The 20,334-nt window shown below is 45.0% G+C and overlaps 1 protein-coding gene across 1 annotated transcript in view; it reads left to right on the top strand.

The window, feature by feature from the left end:
• ephx4 (epoxide hydrolase 4) overlaps positions 1–20,334 on the top strand; it is a 41,830-nt gene that overhangs the window by 12,559 nt on the left and 8,937 nt on the right. The window contains exons 3-6 of the mRNA XM_080196506.1: positions 1,967–2,124; positions 8,405–8,533; positions 16,000–16,103; positions 18,658–18,806. Of these exons, the coding sequence (XP_080052632.1) occupies positions 1,967–2,124; positions 8,405–8,533; positions 16,000–16,103; positions 18,658–18,806 (540 nt within the window). The remainder of the gene's footprint in view (positions 1–1,966; positions 2,125–8,404; positions 8,534–15,999; positions 16,104–18,657; positions 18,807–20,334) is intronic.

Raw genomic sequence — 20,334 nt, forward strand, 5'->3', positions numbered from 1 at the left:
GGGAGGAAACCGGAGCACCCAGAGGAAACCCACGCAGACACAAGGAGAACGTGTAGAGTCCACACAAACAGTCAGCCAAATTGGGAATTGAACATGGGTCCCTGGCGCAGTGAGGCAGCAGCGGTAACCACTTTCAAGGAACTATGAACATATATCCCTAGATCCCTTTGTTCCGTAACTATCCCAACTGCCCAACCATTAACTGAGTAAGTCTGATTCAGTCTGCCAAAATGCATCACCTCACATTTGTCTAAATTAAACTCCATTTGTCATTTGTCACCCTACTAGCCCAGTTGATAAAGATCCCGTTGCAATTGGAGATAACTTCCTTCACCGTCCACTATGCCACCAATCTTGGTGTCATCTGCAAACTTACTAACCATGCCTTCTATATTCTCATCCAAATCATTCATATAATGACAAATGACAGTGGACCCAGCACTGGTCTGTGAGGCACACCGCTGGTCACAGGTCTTCAGTTTGAAAAACAACTCTCTATAACCACCCTCAGGTTTCTGTCATCAAGCCAATTTTGTATCCATTTGGCTACTTCACCCTGGAACCCATTAGCGTTAACCTTATGCAGCAAACTACCATGTGGTACCTTGTCAAAGGCCTTGATAAAGTCCGTGTAGACAACACGTAGTTCCCGTGATAAAACCTAACAAAATTGTCCACATCGTGGAGACTACAAATTAACAATTAATCAGACTGCTAAATTAAATAACTACCAAGTACCAAAGGTTGAAAACTTGTATACAAAGCTGGCCAGAGGTTGGTCTTATACAAACCTGGATATGAGCTACTTAGAAATGGAGATGGTCACTTTCTTTCTCAGTTTCCTTTTCCAATTAAGGACTATTTAAGTAAAAAATGCAAGCTTTGAAACAACAGATTTCATCATATACAGTTGAAGGAGTTAACAACATAAACACAGGACTTGTAGAGAGAGGAGGAGCAGGACAATTGGACTCAGGAGGAGTTTGAATTCAAATGATTTTGAGTCATGCACTTAGACAACGCAAACAGGGCCCCTGAAACATTGGCTGTTGTCTTTTTTTTATTTGTGGGACATGGGCATCATTGGCTGGTCAACATTTATTGCCCATCCCTAGTTGCCCTTGAGAAGGTGGAGGGTGAGCTGCCTTCTTGAACTGCCACAGTCCATGTGCCCTGGGTTGATCCACAATGTTGTTAGGGGGTGATTGGTATTACTGGGTGGTTTGCTAGGCCATTTAGAGTGCACTTAAGAGTCAACCACATTGCTGTGGCTCTGGAGTGACATCTATACCAGACCGGGTAAGGACGGCAGGCTTCCTTCCCTAAAAGACAGTAATGAACCAAATGGGTTTTTCCAACAATCAACGATGGATTTATGGTCATCAGTAGATTCTTAATTCCAGATTTTTTTATTGAATTTGAATTCCACCATGGCAGGATTCGAACCCGGGTCCCCAGAGCATTAGCTGAGTTACTGAATTCATAGTCTAGTGATAATACCACTAGGCCATTTCCTCCCCCTGGGTATGGCATAAAAATAAAGTTTATTTATTATTGTCACAACTGGTTTGCATTAACACTGCAAAGAAGTTACTGTCAAAATGCCCTAGTCACCACACTTGGGTGCCTGTTCGGGTACGATGAGGGAGAATTTAGCATGGCCAATGGACCTAGCCAGCACATTTTTCGGACTGTGGGAGGAAACCGGAGCACCCAGGGGAAATCCATGCACAGGGAGAACATACAGACTCTGCACCGTGACCAAAGTCAGGAATTGAACCTCACAGCGCCAGGGATCAGGGCCCTGGGGCAGCAGTGCTAACCACTGAGCCACCATGCCGCCTCGGTGTATATGCTTGGGTGGCCTGGATGGCACAGGGATATAAGATACGATGTTTAATACTCTCGTTTTTGTTTATAAATATAGGGCTAAGGATTTCTGATTCAATTTCCTTCTGTGATACAGGTTCTCTTGGCGTTATCAGCTTCAAGAATTTAAGAGTGACTTCCGAGTGGTTGCGGTGGATTTACGAGGATACGGGGAATCGGATGCGCCCATTGGTCGAGAAAACTACCAGCTGGATTCTCTGATCACAGACGTAAAGGATATTGTGGAGTCCTTGGGTAGGTTAGCGAGAAGATGCCTGGTTGGCTTTCAATGGGGTCTTTTATTCTGTGGCTGCATGCCAGAGAATTTAGAGCACTGTTTCCTCTGCTCCTCTTTCTGCTTTCCACAATTGTGTTTTTACCCTCTGCAAATCTCCCAGCAGAATGCAGATATTGCGCTTGTGTTGTAACCAATGGTTACCAACTTACACTGTGGCACTTGAGCTTTGTTCTGTGGCCATGACTAACTTTGTAAGTGTGTTGGAAACCAGGGAGCAGTGTGTTGATTGCCAACCCTGTGAATTCTGTAATGCTCAAATCACTCTCGTTCCAAGATAGAATTAAATCCCGGGATTTAACAATCATCATCTGACCTTCTAGTGTAGCCATAAGCCATAATTCTTTAATTATGCTGTTAATAACAGGAAAATTCCCATTGATAATTTAGGCAGCAATTTTTCCCCAAACGCTTCATTTTTTTTTTGCAAAAATAAAGTGCTATTTTGCTAACAGTTCATTAATTTTTAACTCCCATGCACCAGGTGATGGATGAACATTATTTTATCTTCCATATTTTCAAACAATCTCATTCTGCCAGTGGCAGAAATGAGAGAAACCTGTCAATTACAACGCCCAGTAGGAACATCGCTTCCGTATTTCTTTTCCAGTCGGGAACACTCAACTCTTGCTGGAGAGAAGAAAGAGAAGAATTCTCCTTTGCAGGTTGGGAAATCAAGATCCTCATTGTTCAGAAAGAACTTTCCAATCTAAAGACTGCCCCACAAACCTGGACCAAGAAGGCAAGGCAGCAAGTTGCTGACCAGGTCAACTTGGCATCATCCCTGATGGGGGATGAGGTTGGCAAGAAGTTTAATTATAAGGGGGCATTTTAAAAAAAGGCACGAGGAAGACCTAGGGCAGAATTCTCCCTTCTGGAAACCAAGTCCTGTGGTGAGGAAGTAGAGGCTGTCAAGAAAACACACTAAATCTTCCAGCCCCGACCTCATTAATTATGTACCTGGATGTTTTGTGCCATATTCTGTGGCGGGGCAGGTCACACAGTCTACTATCCTATCCGGGTGCAATGTTGACAAGCCTCCCAACGTCACTGACTCGCTATGGAAGAAAGAAGATGGACCTCCGGAGAAAGACAGATCTCCAGGAACATTCTGAGGCTGGAAGACAGACCCCTCCCCCCCCCGACTCCCCAGGACACCAATTCAGGAAATTGGTGTAGATGCTGCCCCTGCCACTGCAGTGGCTTTCTGGGGTCCAAGGTTGCCGTTGGCCTCCATCCTGAATTTTGTAGACAGCCCCAGACATTGTAGGAAGTCCCAGCACCTGCACGCCACGTGGGTTCCAAGCGTGTTATGCAATGGCGTATTTTCCCACTGGTGCCACAGAGAATCGGGCATAGCTGGCCGGGCGTTCATCTGCATCCTATTAGTGGGATACCGGTGAGATCCACATCAGCCTCCAGTGGGTATCCTGATCCACCATGGTGGGTACCAGCGGAAAACCCCGCTGTAAATTCACAGCAGAATAAACCCAATTTTTGGGCCTCCTGCTGAATCCTGCCCTGAGAGCTTTTGTCACTTTTCAATTGGGCTTATGGACCCCAATGTCTGGACCAAATGGGAATCCTGAGCCCCCCCCTTGCTGGCAAATTCAGCCCTTCGAGCCTGCTCTCCGCTATTCAGCCAGGTCTGATCTCTCCCTGGTCTCAAATCCACCTCCCCACCTGTTCCCCATATCCCTCTTTCCCTTTTTATTATTAGAATATATCTATCTCCCTCCTGAAACCTTTTAATGATTCAAACTCCACCGCGCTATGGGGCAGTGAGTTCCACAAACTCACCACGCTGTGCGAAAAGTAGCTTCTCCTTTTCTCAGTTTTAAATCTACCGCCTCTCAATCTATACCTGTGACCTGTTGTTCTAGATTGCCCCATAAGAGGAAACATTTGGTCCACATTTACTTTATCAATCCCTTTTAAAATGTTCTATACCTCAAACAGATCCCCTCTCATCTTTCTAAGCTCCAGCAAGTATAAACCCAAATTGTTTAATCTCTCCTCGTACATCAACCCTTTTACCCCTGGAATCAATCTGGTGAACCTCCTCTGAACTGCCTTCGATGCCACCATATCCTTCCTCAAATAAGGAGACTAAAACTGGACACATTACTCCAGATGTGGTCTCACCAACACCCCACACAATTGCAATAACACTCCTCTACTTTTATATTCCAGTCTCTTTGTAATAAATACCAACAGCCCATTTGCCTTTTCCATTATGTGCTGCACCTGCATGCCTACTTTCTGCAATTCATGAACACAGACACCCAGATCCCTCTGCCCGGGTGCATTGTGAATCTGCTTTCCTTTTAGGTAATAATTTGCCTTTCTGCTTTTTCTGCCAAAATGGATAACCGCACTGATCCTCAAAGGCAGCGAGAGTTACTCAACAATCCCTTAGAGGCAGCCTCTTAATTGAATCTACACACTTGTCGTCCAATTAGGGATGGCAGTCAGGCTTGTTGAGAGGCTACTCAGGAATATCATGGCCCACTGCACACAGCAAGTGTCAAACAATAATGGTGAAAGCCCAGTCAGAGGTCTGGCAACCCTGGAGCTTCACTGGGAGAGGTGGCCACTACTGAGGCAGGTCGAGACCCATGAGGGCCCCTCAACATGGAGACACCCTCACTGGTCTGCACTGCAGTGCATGGATTAAGTTAATCAATGCCGGAAGGTGCATTGGAAAGGAGGAGAGATCCCTCTGCAGGTTCAGAATTGGCTGCCATTTTGGCCGTTCACGCTCAATGTGGTCAGGCCTGGAGTCTCTGGCTCTGACGGCCACCGGGCCTGCTGCAGGGAGGCTGCCTTCATTGAGCCGATGGGGGTGGGTGCTCATGCAACATGGTGGAGGGAGACAGAACCACCTCTGATTGGGACCTTATTCACCTTAATTGGCTGCCCAACCCCACGGCGCTTGCTGTCGGCCCTCTCCCCCGCCTGGTCCCTTGTCCTCGGCGGCAGGAACACATTGGGAGCTATCCTGATGCAAATCCCCCCCCACTCCCCCGTTTTATCCCACCCCCGCTCCCGTCCCCACCTTGCCTCCGACCCTCTCTCTGTGTGGGCTCTGGGAAAATCCAGCCTGTGAATGTTTGGAATGTGACTCTTATCCTTAAAACAGTTAAATATAGCGCGGAGATAAATTAAGTACCAGCCGTGCCGAGGTTTGGATATTGTGTTCACTTCCTTTTTCTCAGTGAGTCACAGGTGTGAAGTGTGACTTAATGACTCGATTAGAATTTAGATCCCAGCTGATGATACGGGCGCTACGATGACAAGTCGATATTTTGGAAGAGTGAGATTAGAATGATTGGCAAACCTCCCTCATCCCAACCCGTCTGACAATTTTGTCTTGATTTTCTACAGGCTGACGTATTTTCACTGCAAAATATATCTTCATTTCCAAACTGAAATTACAGAGTCAAAATTCACATTCTTTGGTACTTGCTTTGTGTGCTGTGAGCCACAGTACTTCCCAGGCTCCTGTGTAGGTTTTCAACAAAACTTTTGTTGTTCCCAGGCTGGGTGACCTTTCTCTCGCTCCCTCAACAAGAGAATAACTGGCTTAATTATTGCCTCAATTCCCCCGCCTTAGCCTATTATCGCTGCATTAAATTCCTGTAGAAAAAGGCCACTTGCTAGGAATGTAGACAACATCATCCTTGGCATCAAAATTATGATTTTCTACTCACCGGTAAGTAGGTGTTAATAATGTTCAATTTTTTTTTAAAAATCCATCTAATTTTTATGTTGAGCTACACCTACACATTCAAGGGGTTTCAACAAGTAAATACCAGAATAAAGACTCAATTTTATAAACTATGGTTAAAAAAAATTGCCCCTTAGAGTCCCAAAACATATTGGTTAGATGCATTGGCCGTGGTAAATGTGTGAGGTTACGGGGATGGGGTAGGGGAGAGAGCCTGAGCGAGATACTCTAACAGCGAGCTGGCGCAGGTTTGGTGGGCTGAGTGGCCTCCTTCTGCGCTGGTGGGATTCTATGATGTGAACATTCAAATTACATGAGTGAACAGGGAAAGCTGTCTGGCATCTCCTGAAGCAATCAGATTGAAGACTCCTTACTCCGAAAAACCCTTTTTGCTTTGGGAGTGGGAAACAGAAATTAGGAATTTTCCAAGATCCATCCCACACTCAGGGAAAACAGTCGCGCATTTGGATTTTCACAAAGATTCCTATCCAATTAACAGTGGAAGGCGGGAACAATAACTGGGATTAAGGAAAAATAGACAGAAGCAAAAGGTTGTTTTAAAAATATTTTAAACCTACGGTAGTAATTAAAATATGAAGGAATGAGACTCCACACTTGTAAGAGTTATTTTTCAGTGCCAGCTAGATTGGCAGTAATTAAGGCTCATCACACCTTTATAATTTTACTTAGAATGAAATGCCTAAGTTGAAACCTTTTCTAACAAATTCAGTGGCTTTTTCTTATGTCAGGACAGGAACTTCACACCACTCAGTATGTTTCTATCTCTCTGCAGGATACTGTTACAATGAAGCTTCGACAAGTACAGGATAACTTCAATGGCAACTTCCTGATTTCCCATTTTAACAACATTAACACAGTTGCTGGAAGCTGCTGTCTGCTTTATTAATTTATCAATCGGCTCTCCTTTAGTTTGAGTCCAAAATGTGGGTTTTTGGACCTGATTCTCCAAAATTCTCGCCACTGGGATTCTCCAGTCCCGCTGCAGTGAATGGAGATTTGGCTGAGTGCCAAATTCTCCATCTTCACTGGCCGTGGCAGTGAGATGTGAATGGCCGGAGAATTCTGACTATTATTTATTAACTGAAAACCAAAACACAAAGATACTTTTGGAATTATTGTTACAGAATAAAGATTTCAAAATACCCAGTTTTCAAAAGCAGCAGCTGTGACATTATTTATTTATTTATTAGTGTCACAAGTCGGCTTACATTAACACTGCAATGAAGCTACTGTGAAAATCCCCTTGTCGTAACACTCCAGCATCTGTTCGGCTACACTGAGGGAGAATTTAGAATGGTCAATGCATCTAACCATCATGTCTTTCACACTGTGGGAGGAAACCGGAGCACCCGGAGGGAACCCACACAGACATGGGGAGAATGTGCAGAATCCACACAGACAGTGACCCAAGCTGGGAACCAAACCTGGGTTCCTGGCGCTGTGAGGCTGCAGTGCTAACCACATGCTGCCTTCTAAGGAAGGAGATTTGCCATCTTTACCCAGTTGGCCTTATATGTGACTCCACACCCACAGCCTTTCTGTCCAGCTCTTAACAACTCACTGAAATGGCTTTGCAAGCTGCTCCTTTGAAGGGCAATTAGGGATGGGCAACAAAACCTGGTCTTGCCATTGACGCCCACATCTCATGAATGAATTAAAAAAAAGGACTCCAAATTCTCTCTAAAAGGCACTGAACAGAAATGGATCTCTGATCAAGTTCCAATGCAAAGTCCTCAAGATAATTGTAACTGTAAGGAACGTAGAAACATTGAAGATAGGAGCAGAAAGAGGCCATTTGGCCCTTCATACCTGCTTCACCATTCATTACAACTCAGTAGCCTAATCCTGCTTTCCTCCCATAACCTTTGATCCCATTTGTCCCAAGTGCCATATCCAGCTGCCTCAAAGTTTTGGCATCAACTACTTCCTGTGGTAATGAGTTCCACAGGCTCACCACTCTGGGTGAAGAAATGTCTCCTCACCTCCATCCTAAATGATTTACCCTGTTTTGACACCGGTCATTCGTCACTGACTGAAAACCTCTGGCCTATTGAAAAAAAAAACACATGATTTAATTTGCTTTTCCATGTTGTGAACTATCTATCTTTTGATGTATTTTTCTAATTTTAAATTTGGTCTGAAGATTGCCTGCACAAGGATCAGAAGAGAGTTTCCAAGATTCTAAAACGCCAGAGCATGTATTGTGTGGGCTGTGGTAACCAGCTTTTAATTAAAGCTTATTTTGTGACTTTACTTACGTAGATGTTTTACTGTACAGCGCAGCTTACTGCTACCCTGAAAGCCAGCTGCATAGTCAAACAGATTTTTCAGCCAAGTGCAATATGTGCTTTGGGTTTAGATACAGATGTATCAATGATAGAATGTCTTAGAACTGAATCATCAGTTTTCTGATTGAGTTGATTCTGATTTTTCTAATTTAATTTCTCAATTCTGTGTATTGAGATGTGGGCTTTTATCTATCTGTACAGGCTACAAGAAGTGTGTCCTGATTGGCCATGACTGGGGTGGATTAATCGCCTGGTGTTTTGCTATCTATTATCCTGAGATGATAAGTAAGATTGTCATTTTGAACTGCCCACATCCTACAGTCTTTTGTGGTGAGTTTCATTTTAAGCCACTTGATTCTCTTTGCTTAATGATAAACGATTAACGTCAGGATGAATGAATTTTTCCAACGAGCTGTCGAACCTCAGCCTCCGGGTGACCTTATCTCTGTGTTGGGGAGGTGGATCTCCTGGTTTGGGCACTCCAATGGGTCTCAGCATCAGGGACAAGAAACTGGTTATCCAGCAATACCCGCTGGAAGTAAAGACAAGGTTAGGCTCAGTTGTCATGTCCCAGAGTGTCAGTCACTAAGCAAAGCTCCCGAGGTCCATAAGCTCCAATGGAATGAAACCTTAGCAACGAATAGCGTAAAAGGTCAAGTGGACAAAGTCCCAGATGACCATAGTCTGCTCTCCCCTTCGAGGGGGAGGGCTGACTGGTGGTGATTTAATTGGTGATGATGGGACAGCACGGTGGCACAGTGGTTAGCACTGCTGCTTCACAGTGCCAGGGACCCGGGTTCAATTCCCGACTTCGGTCACTGTCTGTGTGGAGTCTGCATGTTCTCCCTGTGTCTGCGTGGGTTTCCTCCAGGTGCTCCGGTTTCCTCCCACATTCTGAAAGACAGGCTGGTTAGGTGCATTGATCTAAACAGGCGCTGGAGTGTGGTGACTAGGGGAATTTCACAGTCACTTCTTTGCAGCGTTAATGTAAGCCTACTTGTGACACTAATAAGTAAACTTTACTTTTAACCTGAGGATTACGACACCTCAGGCGAGAGGCAAGGTCAGGAAGGTTCCTTAAGGTTGAGGAGGGGCTTTCATGAATAGTCTCAGCTGGTACAGGAATTGAACCCGCGCTGTTGGCATCGCTGTGTATCACTAAGCAGCTGTCCAGCCAACTAGCCTGACAAATCCCCAAAGAATGGCATATGTATATGATGACTTAAATGGCTTAAATAATAGCTTGAAATTTTGAGGGAATCTGTCATTTTCTAAGATGCACGAGTTCTCTACCTCAATCCACAAGTCCCAACCCACTGTCAGTGTGTTTTTTTTCATTTATTTGTGGGGCATGGGCATTTATTGCCCATCCCTAGTTCCTGGAGGGCAGCTGAGAGTCAACCACATTGCTGTGACATGTAGGCAAAACCAGATGAGAACGGCAGATTCCCTTCCCTAAAGGACATGAATGAATAGATGGGTTTTTCCGACAATGGTTTTGTGGTCATCGGCAGATTATTAATTCCATTTTTTATTTTGAATTCAAATTCCACCAGCTGCCACAGCGGGATTCGAACCCAGCTCCCCAGAACATTAGTTGAGGTTCTGGATTAATAGTCTAGTGATAATACCACTAGGCCCCGCCTTTTCATCAACTCCCCCCTGCCACCCTGTGCTGCCACCTCCCACCCACTCCGCTCCCTGACCTTGGATCATCCCACCTCCCCCCCCTACCCTGCCACACTTGCTCCCCCATTCCCTATCCCCGTCTCAGTCCGCTAACCAGCTCTGGCCCAGAACCTGTGAATTCCCTGAGGACAAAATCAGCCAGCAATTCACCAGCTTCACTTAAATAAGGCCTACATTTGCCTAAAGCCTCACTCCGGCAAAGATCCACACCGGAATGCGATGTCATTCTCCCAGTTTTGGCTGAAAACTTTCACAATTAGCAGTGGTTTATCTAGAAGCAAAGTCTTCATTCTTCTTCACCTGGTGATCTCTCCCTGGGTTATTCCAATCCAGTTTAGGCAATCCGTCTGCACAGTTCTAGAGATGGAATTGACGCATCTCTAGTGCCCCTTCCCTCAGAATGGAACGTGAACATTTGACAAAAGATAGAAGCAAATTACTGCGGGTGCTGGAATCTGAAACCAGAAGAGAAAATGCTGGAAAATCTCAGCAGGTCTGGCAGCATCTGTAAGGAGAGAAACGTTTCGAGTCCAGATCTCCCTTTGTCAAAGCAACTAAAGATTCTGGACCTCGAATCGTCAGCTCTTTTCTCTCCTTACAGATGCTGCCAGACCTGCTGAGATTTTCCAGCCTTTTGGTTTATGAATATTTGACACATCTTTGGGGGTGGGAATGGGAATTTGGAACTCACTGCCTGAAAGGGTGATAGAGGCAGGAACTCTCACACCATTTAAGAAGCATTTAGATGAGCGTTTGAAATGCCGTAGCAAACAAAGCTATGGACCAAGTGCTGGAAAATGGGATTAGAATAGATAGATAGGATGGGCCAAAGGGCCTCTTCCTGTTCTGTAAAACTCGGTGACTGCTTGACACTATTTCCTTTCGGATATTTTGGAACACTGTTTTCCAGTTGAATGTTTAGCTCTGTTTCTACCCCATGTGTTTATTATAATGTGCAGCCATCCTGGACAGTCCCCTACTATTATCCACTTTCTCTTGGAGCAGATGCTGAGAATCTAATTATCACAGCTTCAACAATGGGACTCAGTTCGACTCCGACAATCTCTAATGATTCATTCCTCCTTTCTTGTCTTTCTCCTGGTTCCTTTTTTATTTGAATTCAGTGTTAATTAGTTTCTATTTCAAAATTGTTTCTAAAAAGATTTTTTTCTTTTGTTAGGGTTAGGGGCTTGTCAGGGATCCTTGCAGTTTACAACTAGATTTGAGCAATTAAATAACTCTTAATGCAAAACATATCAGCTCCAGGTGATTTAAAGAATACACAAAGTAGGTGGTGGAGTTATTCATTTGTCCTTTCGAGCCTGCTTCAACATTCAACAAGATTATGGTTAATGTTCTATATCAACTTCACCTTCCCACACTATCTCCAAATGCTTAATCTCCTTAGTACGCACAAGTAGGCACGGTGGCGCGATGGTTAGCACTGCTGCCAGGGACCTGGGTTTGATTCCCAGCTTGGGTCACTGTGTGGAGTCTGCACATTCTCCCCATGTCTGTGTGGGTTTCCTCCCACAGTCAGAAAGACGTGCTGGTTAGGTGCAACGGTCATGCTAAATTCTCCCTCAGTGTACCCAAACACTGGAGTGTCGTGACTAAGGGATTTTCACAGTAACTTCATTGTGGTGTTAATGTTCAGCCTACTTCTAAGACTAACAAATAAAATCTGTTGACCTCTGCCTCGATGAGGGGAGAAGGATCACAACACAAAACACTACTCTGCATGGCAATGATCGTGGAAAGTCATCCTCCATTTTATAAACAGTGATACAAGGTAAATCCACACCATTACTTCAAGGTACATCTCTCAGCTATCATGAGAGAATAGCTCCAAAATAGCATGGGGCAAATTTAGCAAAAATAGCTGGAGATTCTTGCATGCAAAGGGCAGTATGTTGAATGGTGTTCAATATAGGAAAATGAAAGTGAAAACCTAATAGTTATTTAAAATATATTTAGATACCATGAGGGGGGTTTCCGATTTTTCTAGATCATGGTTAAGGTGCCTGTAATTATGTTGTGGAGGGGAGGCAGCTGGGGATCTCAGAGATGTTTGAACGTCAGAGTCCCATGATGCAATTAGGACCCCGCCGTTAACAGGCTGTGGTACAAATGGTGTCCAGTGGCAGGCCCGAAATGGGAGTCAGGACACACTCAGCTAAGATTCTAACAGCTCTCTCGTGGGCTATCAGGAACAGAATTGAGCAGCAAATTCTCTGTCCTCGCTGGCAGAGATGGCAGGGTGTGAATGGCTGGAGGATTCCGGCCAATATCTTGTATATTCTCTTCAGTATTTTGTATTCTGACTAATTTAATAACTACCTCAGGAAGGTGACGGTAATGTCACTGACCTCGTAACACAAATCCCGCCACAGCTGTTGGTGAAATTTGAATTCAATTAAAAATAAAATCTAGAATTAAAAATCTAATGATGACCGTGAATCCATTGTTGGGTGGCACAGTGATTAGCACTGCTGCCTCACAGCTCCAGGGACCTGGGTTCCATTCCTGGCTCGAGCCACTGTCTGTGTGGAGTTTGCAGCTTCTCCCCGTGTCTGCGTGGGTTTCCTCTGGATGTTCCGGTTTCCCCCCACAGTCCAAAGGTGTGCAGGTTAGGTTGATTGGCCATGCTAAAGTGCCACTTAGTGTCCCAGGATGTGTATGTTAGAGGGATTAGCAGGGTAAATATGTGGGGTTAAGGGGATAGCACCTGGGTGGGATTGTTGTCAGTGCAGACTTGATGGGCCGAATGGCCTCGTTCGGCATTGTAATGATTCTATGATTGTTGTAAAAAATAACATCCGGTTCACATCCTTTAATATCCCGCAGGAAAGGAAATCTGCCATCTTTACCCGATCTGGCCTACATGTGACTTCAGACCCACAGCAATGTGGTTAACTTGTGGCCTAGCAAGCCACTCAATTCATGAGCAAAGGGCTGGCCCAGCCAGTGACACCCACAATCCATGCTCCACTTCCATCTACTACAATTCATCAGGGTGTTTTCACCAAGTTTGGTGCCTGTAACACCAAAGCAGAAGCTCTAAGGAGGTTTTCTCCTTGTAATCAAAGCTAAAGTTTATTTACTAGCGTCACATTACATTAACATTGCAATGAAGTTACTGTGAAAATCTCCTCGTTGTCACGTTCTGCCATCTGTTCAGGTACACTGAGGGAGAATTTAGCACGGCCAATGCATCTAACCAGTAAGTCTTTCAGACAGTGGAAGGGAACCAGAGCACCCGGAGGAAACCCTGCAGACATGAGAAGAACGTGCAGACTACGCACAGACAGTGACCCAAGCTGGGAATCGAACCCTGGTCTCTGGCACTGTGAACCAGCAGTGCTACCCACTGGGCCACTATTCCACCCACCTAAATGATTCGCCGTTTCCCCCACAATGTCAGTTGTCCATGGGGCATCGTTAGTCCAGTGGCTGTAGCAGATGCACCGCTTTAAAAGCTTCAACTGCCAGCACCAGATGTTGTATTCATAGTTTCCGTGCCCAGAAGCTCATCTAATAAAGGAGAAAATGATGGGCCGCGAGGCTCCAGGTTTAGCCATCAGGCAAAATGCAATTTGCCACATTCTTACTGCGACAGAAATAGCAACACAGCCTCTTTGTTCCTTATCAGTAGAAGATTGCATTCCTGAACTATATCATTCCCGCTGCAAAAAAAAGGGGATCATTTCAAGTCTATTTTCATCAGTCAAAGACAAATATAATAGTACCATGGCAACATACTTACAATATGCACATTGCAGAAATGTCTGAAAAATATTCTTACTGATGTCAAATAGCATCTGGTTTATGGGTTTGTTATTGAGGTTAATCGAAGGTAATAAATTAATTCAGGACCGATCGTGCACTGTTGTTTGCACATTAGGAATCTCTCAGAATGTAGCAGACCCATAGTGAGAAACAGATTTGCTTTGTTGCTCTTTATGCTGCATGGGTGGGTGTTAATCTGCATCTAATTAAATGCTTCTTCTAATGGAAAGGCCCCAGTTAAGAAATGCACATAACCTGGCCTGAAATGTAGAGGTATGAAAGGGGAATAATTGACTCGACATTAGGGGGTATGATTTCCTCTTGCTTTCATCCACCTATTTATTTTAAATGGGATTATAATTGCGTTAAAACAGCACACGTGGGGATGTAACACCTATCTATTAATCAGTGCGCTGTAGAAATTAATATCCTAGATAATTGTACAACATAGCTTCCTCCTGATCAGTTTAGTTAAACCTAATTGAATAGTGAATTAATTATTAATGTTTCTAAGTCAAAGCTGGATTATTGATTAGTTCGATAATGAAGAGGTGCCGATAGTATGGACGGGAGGTGAGGAGCTGTTTAATTGTTGGAGTCCTATGATGGGAAAGGGTTAGAGGGATGTGGGTCAAACACGTATCTGGGAGAGCACCATGGACGGGTTGGGCTGAAGGGCCTGATTCCATGCTGTATTGCTCTATGACTCAATGGGTGGGATTTTACAGCCTCGTTCAAGCGAGATTGGAAAATCCTGCCCGAGGTCAATGGACATTTCCATTGTCCGCCCCTTGCCCACTCCAATTCCATGGCAGGCGGGTTGGTAGAATTCCAGCGTATGATTCTATAATTCAGCTGGGTGTTACCGAGGAGATTTATGAGATTTTCAGCAGAATTAGTGAACCTTAGCTATGAGGAAAGGTTGGAAAGGTTGAGTGCTGTCTCTTTTTCTGCTATTAACACATTCTGTTATCTTGCAATACACCACTATGAGCAACTTTTTTAGTCTTCAACACTCCTTTTGTATTGCGTCCATGACATCTTTGTTAATCTCCCCTGAACTCCCACCCATCCCTGACCTATTTTGTTCCACCTTCTAAGGACATAAGAACATAAGAACATAAGAAATAGGAGCAGGAGTAGGCCATCTAGCCCCTCGAGCCTGCCCCGCCATTCAATAAGATCATGGCTGATCTGTCGTTGCTCAGTTCCACATTCCCGCCCTCTCCCCATAACCCTTAATCCCCTCGCTTATCAAAAGCCCATCAACCCACGTCTTAAAAATATTTAGCGAGGCAACCTCCACCACTTCAACGGGCAGAGAATTCCAGAGATTCACCACCCTTTGAGTGAAGAAGTTCCTCCTCAACTCCATTCTAAACCGCCCCCCTTTTCTCCATCCCGTTCTCCCATTATAAGATTTATTACGTTTCTGCCCCTCTTCAAATCTGAAGAAGTGTCATACGGATGCGAAATGTAAACTCTGGCTCTCTCTCGACGCACATTGCTGAGTCTTTCCAGCATTTCCTGTTTTAATTTCAGATTTCCAGCAACCATATTATTTGTTTTTACACTGGGAAGGCTGAGGTTCTTTTTTTTTAGAACAGCGCAAGCGGAAGGGAGATTTAACTCATGAAATTATGAGGAACCAAAATAGAAGGATGGATCTCCTTTAACATAAAGGTCAATAACCAGCATGCATGGACATGAAGTAATTGACTAATGTAGAATCTGGTCGATGGTAATAAACATCAAGGATCCAATGAATTGGAACAGAGATGTGGACAATGCTCCCAATATTCAAGAAGCGGCTGGATAGAGCACCTGGGGCAAATGGGATCAAAGGTTATGGGGAGAAAGCAGGATTAGACTATTCAGTTGGTTTTCTCCGGGTGCTCCGGTTTCCTCCCGCACCCCAAAGATGTGCTATTAGGCTGATTGGTGTAACAAATTGTCCCTAAGTTAGTCTTCCCTCAATGTGGAACGCCATAAGCATAGACAAGGGTCATGGGTGGAGGGGGACTCATAATGTTAAAATGGTGGCGCAGGCTCGTTGGGCCGAAGGGCCTGTTTCCCGGGCTGTTTTTGTTCTTTGTTCTTTGATCAGCCATGATGGTAATGAATGGCGGAGCAGGCTCGAAGGGCCAAATGGCCTCCTCCTGCTCCTATTTTCTATGTTACTATGTTAATACTCCATCACTGGAGCAGCTTCAGGTTAAATCACTGAAGATCAGGCTCTGTGTTGAACGTATTTTGCAAAAAAAAAGTATATTTTTTGAAAGCATGTGAACGAAATTGATTGAAATGTCTTTTTTCAGATTACATGGTCCGACATCCCTCCCAGCTGATAAAGTCAAGTTACTTTTTCTTTTTCCAAGTGCCCTGGCTTCCTGAGTTTGTTCTTACAATAAGTGATTTCAAGGTGAGCAATGTTACAGATGTCAATGGGATGGTTGTAAGAGCCTTTAAGAGTTTTAAGCATACACTGGATATAATCCATTTACCATTTTACTTTGCAACATAAAAATGTTTCCTGTTTCTTTTACCTAGCAGTAAATTGAGTGACTTTATTACCCTGGATGATGAAATGCAAGAAGCTGCTTAGTCTTCATTTAGTGCAATTATCGCACCAGTTTTGGATGTGGAATGCTTTATTTACAATTATATAAAGATTTTTGAGGAGATGGCAAAAATGATTGCTGAGGGAAGGGGTGTGGATGTTGTTTACATGGACTTTTGTGAAGCATTCGACAAAGTCCCTCATAGAAGGTTGGTGCAAAGGAAAAATTCTCGCGAGATCAGGGGTGAACCAGTTAGATGGATTCAGAACTGGCTTGGCCATAGAAGACAGAGAGTAGCAAGTATTTTCCTGAATGGAGGTCTGTGACTAGTCATGTTCCACAGGGATCAGTGCTGGGACCTCTGCTGTTTGTAATATATATAAATGACTTGGAAGAAAACGTAGCTGGTCTGATTTGCAAGTTTGCGGATGATGCTGAGATTTCTGGAGTTGCCGATAGTGATGAACATTGTCAGAGAATACAGCAGGATATAGATAGGCTGGAAAACTGGGCGGAGAAATGGCAGATGGAATTTAATCCGGGCAAATGCGACATGATGCATTTTGGTAGATCCAGTTCAAATAGGAGCTATAAAATAAATGGCAGGAGTATAGATACACAGAGAGACCTGGGAATACAAGTCCATGGATCCTTAAAAGCGGCAGCACAGGAGGAAAAGCTGGTGAAGAATGTATTGGCATGCTTACCTTCATTAGGCAGGGCATCGTATATAAAAATTGGCACATTATGTTTTAGTTGTGTAAAACATTGATTAGGCCACATTTGGAATACTGTGTCCAATTCTGGTTGCCACACTTCCAGAAGCATGTGGAGACTTTGGAGAGAGTGCAGAAAAGGTTTACCAGGACATTGCCTGGTCTGGAGGGTATTAGCTACGAGGAGAGATTGGTAAACTGGGATTATTCTTCTTGGAAAGACGGAGACCGAGGGAGAAGTTTATAAAATTATGAGAGGTATAGATAGGGTGAAATTATGAGAGGTATAGATGGGGAAAGGGCTGGAATGTGGAACTGAGCCACGACGGATCAGCCATGATCTTATTGAATGGCGGGGCAGGCTCGAGGGGCTAGATGGCCTACTCCTGCTCCTGGTTCTTATTTTCTTATGAACAGTTTTTTCCCAGGGCAGAAATGACAATTACAAAGGGCACAAGTGTAAGATAAGGGGGGAAGGGTTCAGCGGAGATTAGCGGGGGGAGTTTTTTTACACAGAGGGTGATGAGGGCCTGGAATGCACTGCCAAGTGAGGTGTTTGAGGCAGTTAGCCACATTTAAGACTTATCTTGACAGGGACATGAACAAATGGGGAATAGAGGGATACAAGCGGTTGATCTAGATAGGACAATGTGATCAGTGCAGGCTTGAAGGGCTGAAGAGCCTGTTCCTGTGCTGTACTTTGTTCTACAGACAATATTAAGTTTCTGCCTGTCATTTAATCTTGGGAATCAGACCACATCCAGTAACTAATCTTGTTTACCTACACTCTTTGAGTAAGTTACTTCCTGATAACATATTCACAACCATGCAAGTAGGACCCATTTTGCTGGGTGCCACACGAATGATCTGCAGGGTATATTTTGATGAATTTGTGTTGAATTCAGTGTGCACTCAGGCACATTATTGAGAAAGGCACATAAACAGTTTGTGGTGCAGGAAGACCCTAGGGGCAGATCTTTGTGCAAATGTGAAACACATGACGATAAGTCAGCAACCAATTCTAGATCAGCCATGATCTTATTAAATAGCACGGCGGGCTTGCAGGGCTGAGTGGCCTACTCCTGCTCCTATTTCTCATGGTCTCATGGTCTTAATCTCAACCCAGTTTGACTCCTGTTGATTTCAATGGAAATATAATTCAAGGGTTGCCAACCAATTTAACCTGTTTTATGCAATCATAGAACCCCTGCGGTGCAGAAGGAGGCCACTCAGCCCATCTAGTCTGCACCGACAGAGCATCCTGCCCAGGCCCTGTCCCGTAATATATGTTTACATATTTACACATATTTACTCCGCAAATTCCCTTAACCTGTACACTTTAGGACACTAAGGGACAATTCAGCATGGCCAATCAACCTTACCCGATCATTTTCGGACTGTGGGAGGAAACCGGAGCGCCTGGAGGAAACCCACGCAGACACGGGGAGAATGTTCAGACTCCACCCGGACAGTCAGCCAAGGCTGGGTTTGAGCCTGGGCTCCTGGCGCAGTGAGGCTACACTATTGCATAAAATCTGTTTATCTTTTAAAGACTGGAAGAATTTTTAAAAAATGTACTGACTAGGAATTACACAGGAATAATTCTACCACAAAATACGGTTCCATAATACAGTCCCGTGTAAAGTGTCGAGAATAACTGCAAGTGTGTCAACGGCAGTTAACCGATTTTGTGTTCCAGGTGTTGAAGTATTTATTCACAAGTCAGATCACAGGCATTAGAACAGAAGACTGCAAGATGACCGCTGATGAGATTGAAGCCTATCTCTACATCTTTTCCCAGCCTGGAGCATTCTCCGGACCACTCAGCCACTTTAGAAATATATTCAGGTACGCTGTTGACTAGAGTTGTAAGAGATAAAGCCTGTGCAAAAATTTAAGTACAACCATGATTCTGTTCAAAGCCCTGTGATTATGTGTCCCACTGCACTGGTTTGACTTCATATTTGAATTCGAGTTACCATAGCTACCGTCCAGGCTTGGCACATATTTTTAGAGCCTGTCAGGCAATTCCCATTGCTGAAGAGCAGCAAAAGTCTGGAAAGATTTACTCCTCTCTTTCACTCTCTTCTATCTCTCTCTCTATTTCTCACTAATTATTTTTAGCACTAAACCTGCTCGATATCAATACCTTCCCTCAGGGGGACAGAAAATAGGCTGCAGCCCAGATTGGAATCAGGTCAGATTCCTGCCTGATATGCGTGCCTGTCAAACACCTTGAGACTTTTTTGCTATTTTGTAAGGGCTGTATAAATGCACTTGGTTGCTGTTGTTGTCCCAGAACTTAAAAAGACAGATAGAAAACCAGCACTGTTTTTGCAAAGGTTATGGCATGAGAACTGTGCCATCTTCTTCATCAGCTTACTGTCACCCCCCTCACCATCTTACTGCCACCCCTTCACCGGCTCTCTGTCACCCCCTTCACCATCTCCTTGTCCCCCCCCCCCCCCCCACCGTCTCTCTGCCACCTCCCTCACCATCACTGCCACCTCCCTCACCATCTCTCTGTCACCCCTTCACCATCTCTCTGCCATCTCTCTCACCGTCTCTCTGCCACCTCCCTCACCATCTTACTGCCACCCCTTCACCATCTCTCTGTCACCCCTTCACCATCTCTCTGCCACCCCTTCACCGTCTCTCTGCCATCTCTCTCACCGTCTCTCTGCCACCTCCCTCACCATCTTACTGCCACCCCTTCACCATCTCTCTGTCACCCCTTCACCATCTCTCTGCCACCCCTTCACCATCTCTCTGTCACCCCCTTCACCATCTCCTTGTCTCCCCCCCACCATCTCTCTGCCACCTCCCTCATTGTCACTGCCATCTCTCTCACCGTCTTTCTGCCATTTCCCTCACCATCCCTCTGCTACCTCCCTCACTGTCTCTCTGCCACCCCTTCACCATCTCCCAGCCACCCCCTTCACCATCTCCCAGCCACCCCCTTCACCATCTCCCAGCCACCCCCTTCACCATCTCTCTGTCACCCCCTTCACCATCTCCTTGTCCCCCCTTCACCATCTCCCAGCCACCCCCTTCACCATCTCTCTGTCACCCCCTTCACCATCTCTCTCTCACCCCCTTCACCATCTCCTTGTCCCCCCTTCACCATCTTTCTGCCATCCCCCTCGCTGTCTCTCTGCCAACCCCTCACCATCTCTCTGCCACCCTCTTCACCATCTCTCTGCCACCTCCCTCACTGTCTCTCTGCCACCCCCTTCACCATCTCTCTGCCACCCCCTTCACTATCTCTCTGCCACCCCCCCTTTGCTGTCTCTCTGCTGCCTCCCTCACTGTCTCTCTGCCACCCCCTTCACTATCTCTCTGCCACCCCCCCTTTGCTGTCTCTCTGCTGCCTCCC

This window comes from Carcharhinus amblyrhynchos, chromosome 9 (genome assembly GCF_965287045.1).
Source record: "Carcharhinus amblyrhynchos chromosome 9, sCarAmb.v2.hapA, whole genome shotgun sequence".
Taxonomy (NCBI): Eukaryota; Metazoa; Chordata; class Chondrichthyes; order Carcharhiniformes; family Carcharhinidae; genus Carcharhinus; species Carcharhinus amblyrhynchos.